This window comes from Passer montanus, unplaced genomic scaffold, assembly GCF_014805655.1.
Source record: "Passer montanus isolate IOZ18808 unplaced genomic scaffold, ASM1480565v1 scaffold16, whole genome shotgun sequence".
Taxonomy (NCBI): domain Eukaryota; kingdom Metazoa; phylum Chordata; class Aves; order Passeriformes; family Passeridae; genus Passer; species Passer montanus.
In genome coordinates, this window is record NW_024363160.1 from 7,350,389 (window position 1) to 7,360,336 (window position 9,948).

Consider the following 9,948-nt stretch of genomic DNA (forward strand, 5'->3'; position numbering starts at 1 on the left):
GAACAATCCTCGCCATGATAATATTAGAAAATGTATTTATTTCCCATTAATCGACTTTACATGGTTCAGCCCAAGAAAGCGAGAGGTCGAGTCACCACTACCTTGAAAAACCACCGCGGCTACCGCACCGCTCCAGTAGCCCCCCACGGCCCCGTTACCTGCTGCTGACAGCTGCCCCCGCGGGCGCCCGTCCCGTGGCAGCGGCATCTCCTTTCCACCGGGCTGAGCCAATCAGTCCACCAGTCCTAGTTAGTCTGGTTCCCGTAGGTGAGTACAGGTTGTCGAGCTCTTTATTGCTTTGTCTCTCCTTTTCTTTCATTCCTTTTTTCTTTTTCTTTTTCTTTCTTTTTTTTTTTTTTAAGCTCATTGCAATTATTTTTGTTATTAATATTATTCTGGTATGGTCTAGCGAGATCTTTCATGCTGCTTTGAGGATCCGCTCTTGGCATTCACCGCGTGCCTTAATTGTATGACATTATAAATCAAGGTCCGCTGTGAACACGGAGAGTCAGAGCCTTAGAGCGCTCTCTCTCGCTCGCTCTCTCTCTCTCTCTCTCTCTCAGCAGTACAGCAACTGATCCCCGAAAAAAAAAACAACCCGGTAATTTCCCTCCGCCCTAGTCCCATTCCGGCCCAGGCTGCATATAACTCATGCTCGAGTTTTCTTACTAGCCAGTCTGTTGTTTGCAGTGCTCAGGAAGCTGTTAAATATGTATTTAATCGATTAAAAATATATATAATATAAGCGTGTGCCTATTGAACAATTCCAGATGACTGCTTTAATTTCACCAGCGTCTTCGCGTGATTTTAAACACAGGAGTTGACTCTCCCCGACTCGGCGTCTGTCATTTGGCATCCCTGGCTGAGAGGAATGACCATGTCTTTCCGCTGTCTCGGTCCTCCTGGTTCTGCGGCTCCCCTGGAGCACGGGCGGGGGGAGCCCGCACCCCCAGAACATCCCCGCTGCCCTCGGCCAGGGGGAGGGCGGGGGGTTGAAAGAGGGGATCTTTCGGCGATGAAAAATGAAAGGGCAGGACGTGTCATCTTTCTTTGTAAAGCAGAAAAAAATTTAACTCACTCGCACCTGCCCCTTTCCCGGGAGGGTCTGGGCAGCCCATCTGGCTTGCCTACACTGAACTGGCGAGTGAGGAAATAAGGGGTGAAGTCATTACAATAATTTAAAAAAATTTAGCCTAATCTTTTATTGTTATTATTACGCTTTTTGCCATCTTTCACGGCTCAGGATCGGGACCATTCCTTTTGGGTGCCGACGGCGCGCCGGGCAGGAGCGGAGCGGCCGGGCACCTTGCATCGCCCTGCGGGCTGGAGCACGGCCGGACCCCAGGAACCGGGCAGCTGACCTCGACTGCTTCCTCGGCGCCAGGGCCCGGGAGAGAGAGAGGAGGCGAAGCGGGATGTGCTGCGGCTGCAGGCGGCGGTCGGGATCCTGCGGCGAGCTGGGCTTCTCAGAGACTTTTCCCGTATCTTCCCGGGGCATCCGGGGGCAAACTGGGAAGGCGGCTTCGGACCCCCTCGGCACCGTAGCTCCTGCGTGCGGCCGCCTGGAAAACAGACAAAGCAAGAGCGTTAGAAATGCAGGCGGGGAGGAAAGGAAAGGCAGGCGGGGAGGGAAGGGCGCCGGGAGCCCGCACGCCGCGCGGTTGCCAATGACAAAAGGGAGAGAGGGGGGAGTCAGAGCAGGAGAAGGGCGGGGAGGGAAAGGGGAAGGGGAGGAAGCGAAGGGAAGGGGGGCCACACGGACTGACGCGAAGCTGGGGTCGGCCAGACCCGAGCCTGTGGGGCTGCTTGGTCCGCGGCCGAGGACGGAGAAGGCGGAACGCCCATCACCGCAGCGCTAGGGAGAGCGGGCATCTCGGTCCCTGCAGCGCGGTGGGAACGGGCCAGCCGCGGGGAACCGCAGAGAGCAACCTCCCTGCCCACCGCTGCAAAAATCCCCCGAGAGCAAGCACAGGGCAAAGCTTAAAGAAAAGAAAGAAAAAAAAAGAAGAAGAAAAAAAAAGAGAAAAAATTAAAGGACTGTGAAGGGGGTGGGGAACAGCAGTTCCCCCTTCTTTTTCATCTTGAGGACTGTACTAGAGCAAAGAATCATAGGGAGAAATCCAAGCATCCAAATAAAAACAAGAAATAGGAACCCACTCCAAATACCAAAAAAGATAATCACAATCAAAAGGAAATGGTCAAACCTGCCGAGGGCTGGCGGCTCCTCCACCCAGTCGGAGCCGGGGAGCGCAGGAGAGGAGAGCCCCTCTAGCTGCTTTCGGGGGATAGGAAGCGGTCCGGTCTCTCCCCCTCGCTTGCTGCTCCAGAATTAGGGATTAATGCCTCTCCAGCCAAACAAATAAGGCATCTGCCTTCAGTACAAGAGGATTACACGGGGTTGCTGACGTCACCAGCCAGGCAGATGTTGGCTCCCAAAGTCCTGATCATCTCCCGTGTCCTTGAAACCCGGCACAATCCCAGACCCGAGCCGCCCGGCCGGGTCCCTGCAAGGTCGAGGGGGACCTGGTCGGAGGGGACCCCGCCGAGCCGCTCTCTCCCAAAACGTCCTCACGCATCATCGGGAGAGAAAGGTGTGAAAAGCCGAGCCCGGCAGAAAGTTCAACCCTCCCCCTTCCCTCCGGGTCCTCTCCCTCCACCCCCCCGGGCACGCAGGGAGCGCTGAGGGGGCTCAAGGCCTCCTCTCGCCCGGCGGCAGGCGCTGGGGTAGGGCTCTCCCGGCTAAAGGACTTGGAGGTTGCGTTTCTGCAGTTCTTGGGTGGAGGCAGAGCGGCTCGCCGTTCCCGTGGCTCAGCCCCGAGTTTGCTGGAGCTGTAGGGTGGGTTGGAAGTGCCGCAAAGTACATCTGAAAGGGGAATCCAATTAGAAGCGCGATCAAAATAAAAAAAGAAATTTGCCTGAGAACCACGTCTGTTGCTTTTGCTGTGGCATAAAGTCCATGACTCATCATCACTACTCCCTTTGCATCAAACAATGGTTTCAATCATTTCGGTACTGCAGAAAGGCAAACTAGACGATGTGACATAACGGAGCAGGATGAAGAAGGGATCGCCAGTATCTAGGCTCCTGTTGGGTTGTTGTTGTTGTTCAAAGGAGCTGTTTTATAGATCTGTTCCATATTATCCTTGTCTGTCAAAGTGGCATTTAATTTTTCCAATTGTGGAACTTGGTCACTGATAAAATCAATTTAATTTACACCACTGTCATTCAGCCGATCCGAGCAGTAGATTTATTTTTGGCTCGGAGTTGAAGGGAAAAAGCAATCGTATGCAGAATGGAGAGATCCTTTTAGTTCTTTTGCGAGCAGTAAGAAGAGAAATCACTGGCATGGCATTTTAACAGAGCTTGCTCTCCTGCAGCAGAATTATGAATGTAATTTCTCGAGTCTTTTGCCTAGAATCTTGAGCAAGCACACGAGAGGGATAACAAGAAAGACAGAGCAGCTCGAGGCCCCGGCGTTCCGTGGGGGCCGACAGCCCCGCTCTGTCCCCTCTCCCGGGATGACACCAGCCGGCTCCATCCTCTCCCGGTCCCTGTCCATGGTCCTGACCCGCCTGCGGCAGCGGGCGCTGCTCCGGCCGCCGCGCCCGCGGCCCTGCGCGCCCCTCCGCGCCAGCGCGGCCCGGGCGGCCGCGGGGCCGGGGAGCCTGCCACCCTCCGCGGCAGTCCCATCAACACCTCTGCTTTGTTGTTGTTGTTGTTGTTGTTACTATTAATTTTTTTTTTTTTTTTAAATTCAGCACCTTGGAAGGAGTTGTTTCTGGTAGTGAGGATTTACCTTTCTTGGGCTTTATTTGTTAGCTGTCTTTTTTCAAAGAGCTTTTAATCACTGGCGCCTGGGCAAACCCACATGCTAATGTAAAGTGGTTAATATCGGACAACAGTCTTTAAACCTCGGATTCTTATTTGTTTCCTTAAATGGATTAACATGCAAATTCAAACGCGGTTTTTAGTAACCGGTACCTACCTACCGGATGACCTGAAGAGAACTGACAACATTGTAAACTACTTTTTTTTCCTTTAGAGGTTGCAGCATTAATAACTTGCACACAGTGGTTAAATATCCTCTAAAATATCACTTTGCATATATATGGCCTCTTTCTGGTCCTAAAAGAAAGATCTTCCTACCTAGCTACATGCGTGCGCGGAGATACATTCTCTCTCACGTACACATACATGTATATATACATAAACTTTAAATAATTTAGGGGAAAAGTCAGGCGTTGTCGTTGACAAGTCTTTTCTCAGATCACAGACACACGCACACACACGCACAGGTACACACACACACACACACACACAATTGGCTAACTCTGTTCCTTAGCATTTAAAAGCAAGGACAGGTCTCGAAATATTATTTATCAGTCCCCCTCTTTCTCGATCATAACGTGCTTCCCCGAGCTGAATAACTCGGGCAAAGAGCAGCTGAAATAGCCCCGACGCTGCAAGAGGCTCTGAATGCAGCAGCTTTAGAAATTGTGCACCAGCCCTGCAAAGAGAAATGTGTGGGCTCTCTAGAATGTGATGTGCTACCGGCTGGGGAAAAGGCAGAGCTGAAGCCATTCACACTTCGTAGGCTGGGAGATTTCTTTCAAAAGAGCCCTGAAGTATTTAGGATTTGGGGGGAAACCCTTGTACCGGAAGAAAATGGCCTAAACACAATAGGACTCGCCATTTTCTCCTTCCAAAGCACAAAGCAGCTCCGCGGCTTCAGCACCACACAAAGAAAGCCCGGACCCTCTGAATTCTCTTACATTTTCCCCCACGATTTCAAAAGCCTTGCCCTCTATCCGATCCGCTTTCCCAGGAGCGCTCTCACAGAAATAAAGAAAGAAAGGAGGAAAGGGAGGGGGAGAAAAACGACTAGGCTAGGCGTGCTAGAGACAGTTTATTTTAAGCAAATTCTGCCACGGAAAAGTAACACCATCACATGTACACTTGAGGAGTGTGCCTGGGGGGGGGGGGGGGGGGGGGGGGGGGGGGGAGGTTGGAATCCCAAAAAACCAAACAGCTGGAAAGCTGTTTTGACCACCGCATTCCTTCGAGCTGGGCGGACTCAAGTTGCACTACAGAGACCCAAGCAGACCACGCTGCCTGGGGATGTGTATGTACACAAACAGGCGTGCATATTCCCGGGCCAAAAAAAAAAAAAATAAAATTGAATCCATCCAAGCCCACGAAGTGATGTAGAACACAGCCCTCTGTCCCCCTCTGTCCCTCTCACTGCCGGCACCGGGCGTTCCTCCGCGCCCGCGGAGCCCCGCGCCCCCGGCTGCCGCTCTGCTTCCACACCGCGCTCTGCTCAGCCGCCCGCCCCTCTCCCTCTCCCGCTTTTATTTTCTTATTTTAGCAAACCCGCAGAAGACTGAAAAAGAGGGGATGACATATTTAAGGAAAAAAGAAAAAAGAAAAAAAAGAGGGAGAAAAACACAGAATCAAAACAAACCCCAGCAACCCCAACCTAAAAAACAGCCTGTCACTATCGCCCTGAAATGCAGCAAGAGACTTTGTACTTACAGGCAGCGCTAAAGTGAGTAATCCTCATCCCAGCGTGGTTGGGTTTGTTAAGGTTTTCTTTCCCTCTTTTTTTTTGTCTAGTTGTTTTTAAGTACTTTTTTTTTTGTTTCTGTCGTCCATGGCTCTGAGTGGATTCAAGCAAAAGCGGCCGGTTAGCAGGAATAAAAATAGAAGTGATTTCATTGTGTAAATGCAGCAAACACACAAGAAGCCGTGTTTCTCCTAATACTTTCGGCTTGGGAACCAGCAGCTCTCAGCTCAGGAAAGCAGGACTCTGTGAATCTCCCCCTCCTCTCTCTCTCTTCCTCTCTCCCTGTCACACACACACATACACGAACACGAATACGCACACACACACACATACACACTTACTTTTCTTCTTCTTCTTGCCTTTTTTTTTTTTTTTTTTTTTTTTTTTTTTTTTTTTTTTCCAAAAGAGGGCAGGCCGTTCCCTGAATCCCAATGAGTTAAGTCAGTCACTTTCCTTCACATGCATCACAGCCTCCTTAGAGCTGCAGGCACAAAAGAGCATTTAGCTGCCTCCAATTTGTGTAGAAGGCCTGGCCTTATTCTTTTTTATTTATTTATTTTAAAAATATATTTAAATAGTGTATTTCACTTAGTATGAAAATACCACGTCCCCAGCTTTGACGACTGAACCACTAATTGTAACCTTTTAAATAAATTCTTGAACTTAGCATACTTAGCTAGTCTGCAGGGGCTTCACAAGAAATATTTCTCAGCTGTACAGACCCACACCCTGCTTTCTGTAAAGGTCAGAGCTGTACAATCCACAATTACTTTCCAATGAAGTCTTATATCAACAAAACCTCCTTGAAAGGATTACAGGCCTCTAAAAATAAAGCTTTAATCTTAGATATACACGGTGGCATATTCCATTTCAATCAAATATGCGGGATTGTTTCAAAAAATGACCGCACACACAAACGTGTGCTTTCATGCAGGGTTACTTTTTCCAGGTGGACAGAGATAAGCATAAACAAGGTTGTACTCGCTCCTCATTTTATTGCCTATTTTATGTCTATTCTTTATTCTAGCGGATGAAGGAACATCCATTCATGTATATATGTGTCTATATGTATATATATAAAAGTACATATTGGTGTGTGGCAGTGTGGCTCGTCAGAAAGCCGCAGGGCTGGCAGAAGCCCGTCACCAGGCAAATGAAGCGCCAAAGCGACCCAGCGGTGGCCCTTGCCGCTGCGGAGCCACGGCGAGAAGAAAGGCCGGTCTGCGCCGGGGCCGGTGGCACTGCCCTGCCCAGGGCCGCCCCCGTCACCCCACGGCACCGCCCGGGGAGCCCAGGGGGACACCAGGGTGCTGCGGGGTGGCCAGAGCCACCCCGACATCTCTGTCACCTCAGGAGCTCTTGGCGCTTTCTTTGCATGCTTGTCATCCCCTAATTCTAGCTGCACTTGCTCAAATGGGTGGTAATCCGACTCTAGAGGAGATTACGGAACCAGAGATAGCTGCATTTAGGATTACCAAAAGGAAATGAAGGAATCTAATCCACTCCCACCCCTTGCGTTGCTGGGTTTCAATAAGACCTTATACCACCTTTTAGGATTTTAAACAAATGAATTTGCTTGGAGAAGGGGACAGAAAGTGACCGAATGATGGAGAGTGTGTTTGCCCATTAAATGAACTGAATAGAAGAGGATAAAGTGAATTGCAAAAGCAGCCAGGGCCGATCTGCTTTTTTCTGCATCCCAATATGGGCCCGAGGCTTGCAGCTTCCTCAGGACCAGGGCAGGTTTAGGAAGCCACACTGGAAATCCATGTCTAAACTGCAAAATCAACCCCGTACTGACTCGAACTGCAATATGACACACCCCCACCACATCACGCACCTCAAAAGCCAAAACCCGACAGCATAATGTGAAGCTGTAAGTACGTTGTTTCCAGTCAATAAGAATTCCAGTCAATCAGTAAACCATAGAACGTGCCTATCTTCAGAGGATTGTTTCTGCTCTATTTTGGTTGCATAAAGCCAAGCAGAAAACAACTGGTGCTTGCTACAGTGATAAAAGTAAAGTCCTCTTGTTTTTCCTAGTTTCACTTGCAGCCAAGGAAACAGCATATACTTTTGCTTGCAAACATACAGGAAGTCTGCAATGAGAGAACTGAGCTACCCTAGTACTGAGACCCGGTCCTCCTTCTGAGGAAAAACTATAAGAAGAGTAATACAGAATTAAAAATCAAACCAAATAAAAAAGAAATATCAAAACCCCCAACAAGCACCACGTCAACAAATAAAAAACCTGTGAAATTTATAGAAGTATTCTTTTTGTAATTTCAAATATGCCCTTTCATTTTCCCATTTTTATATTCAAAGTGCTAGACTGACTACAACAAGCCTCTCAAAATAGCACTTAATATGCATATGCTTAATTGTACTGAGCTTCTTCATATACTGATTATCCTCGGTGCCTTATCAAGGTAGTCTAAAATACTCTTAGGTTGTAAGAAAAGAACCTTAATATGAGGGGGAAAATGGCTAGTCATCCCTGAGTAAGATTTTGTTTCGCAGAGTGCTTGTCATGGTCCTTTGCAATCCTGGAAACAACGTGAATCAAAAGCCTCGGAAGAAGACTTACGTCGACAGAGACTCCGTATATAGCAGGCGCTAATTATTAAAGCTCGTTCCCTTATTTAGGACTCTATTTTCCTTAGCAAGCCCATCATCCTGACACAACGCAGCTCAGGATGTTTGTTCAAAGCTTATGAAAATGTAACCCAACTCATTGCTAGAAGTTGTTGCTAATTAGTTGATAATAAACTTCTCCGTCCAGGACACAAAAGTCTTTCAGAAGTGCAAGGTGTTCTTTGTGATGCCCTCACAAGGGGAATTAGCATATCAATTCGGCAGGGGAACAATACAGCAGGGCGCTTGCCTTCCCTCCCTCCTCTCCTCCCCCCACTTCCCCCTTCCCGAGGCTGGTGCGGTGGGCATGGAAGTGAGAGGCCGGGGTGCCCCGCTCCGCGCCGCCCCGGGCCGAGCCCGCCGCGCTCAGCGCGTCCCGTTCCGGGCAGCGGCCGCGGGGACCACCGGGCAGCCCACCCCTCGCACCGCTGCCTTTACGACCCCTCCTCTGTGGCGCTGACAAATGGAGATGGCTGGGGGTTTGCGAGCCCCCGCCCTGCCTCCCCCTCCCCTCGCCACCGATGAAAGGGTTTCAGCCTGAGAGCCTTTTGCAAATGGATGTTTTACAACGCCTCCCGCCCCCGCCAAGGTAATTCTGCTAGCCAATATCCTTAATAAAGACTGTTGTTCCCCCTTCAGTTGTTAAAGGTTTCTCTGACAGACTGGTCTTTTCTTCCTCACCTCCAAAGGGTGGATTTCTAGACCTCCCTATTCAGGTGTAAACGCCCAGAGAAAGCAATGGTCCTGATAAAAATGTTCAGTCAGTTATAGATTCAAATAACTGAGGGAGAAGAAATCCCATTCTTAGCACTTTAGCAGAAATTTGTCCTATTGATTGCAACATTCGTCTGCGCTTGGTGGTTTTTTTTTTTTTTTGTGTTTGTTTTTAATGCCTAATAAATATACAAGAAGACGCAAAACCTGCAAATGCAAGGCCCAACCAAACACCCTAACCTAGCCACTTGGTGACGTGTAAGTGGATACCTCAGAAGAATGGAAATCCATGTATAACAGGCCGGAGAAAGCAATTAAAAACAACTCTGCGATCCACAGGCCTCTGATCCCTCTAACCATGCTCGTACCCAGAGGCCCAACAGATGCAAGAGTTATTTATCCACATGGTTAGAGAGCAAATAAATGCCTAGGTTGGAATGAGAAATGTGGTTTGGACCCTACAGGTAAATCAGAGCAAGTCTATGGAATGGCATGTGCCCTCCTTGGTGGCTGCGAATGAACTCTTTGTTTGGAGTGTGAGGAAAGGGCCAACCTTCAAGGAGATAAAAGCTATGCCTGCCTAATCAGGGCAGAAATAAACCAAGATATTTCAATCTTCTGCTTCTATTTAATATTTTTTTTTTAAGCAGCACTCTTCTGTTGGCTCCCACTCAAACAGAGACTGCTTCAATACAGTTATTTTTAGGAATAATATGACATGTAGTGTGCATTAGACCATAGTAATATGCTAAGAAATAAAATAAAAGAAACCTCTATTTTCCCCTTAAATCACTAGGGAAGCAGTACCCCAGGAAAAATGTGTTGTGTAATTAAAAACAAAAAAGAAAGTATTTATTAAGAGAAAATGTTTGTTTTCTTAGATTTGTGTAGAAGGTCTTGAGCAATGAGAATAAAAGCCCAAATCCTAGGAGTTTTTGTGAAATTCAGTTTAGGGGGAAAAAAAAAACTGTTAAGGATGGTTGTTTCCCCAAATGCAAAACATCAGGGAAGAATCTGAAGAGAGCTTTACTTTC

At 48.5% G+C, this 9,948-nt stretch overlaps 1 protein-coding gene across 2 annotated transcripts; it reads right to left on the bottom strand.

Moving 5' to 3' along the window:
* Nucleotides 1–18: 18 nt before the first annotated feature.
* On the bottom strand, nucleotides 19–5,626 carry LOC120499372. Of its 2 annotated transcripts, none has more exons than XR_005626864.1 (2): nucleotides 2,205–2,629; nucleotides 19–1,562 (listed from the first exon to the last, which is right to left on the bottom strand). XR_005626864.1 is itself a non-coding variant. In XM_039703112.1 (2 exons), the coding sequence occupies exons 1-2, from the start codon at nucleotides 5,561–5,563 to the stop codon at nucleotides 1,240–1,242; spliced, it is 351 nt and encodes a 116-aa protein (XP_039559046.1). In that variant the 5' UTR covers nucleotides 5,564–5,626; the 3' UTR covers nucleotides 19–1,239. The 2 variants fall into 2 exon arrangements, 1 of the variants encoding a protein (XP_039559046.1); XM_039703112.1 differs by lacking the exon at nucleotides 2,205–2,629 and adding an exon at nucleotides 5,536–5,626.
* Between the last annotated feature and the right edge of the window lie 4,322 nt (nucleotides 5,627–9,948).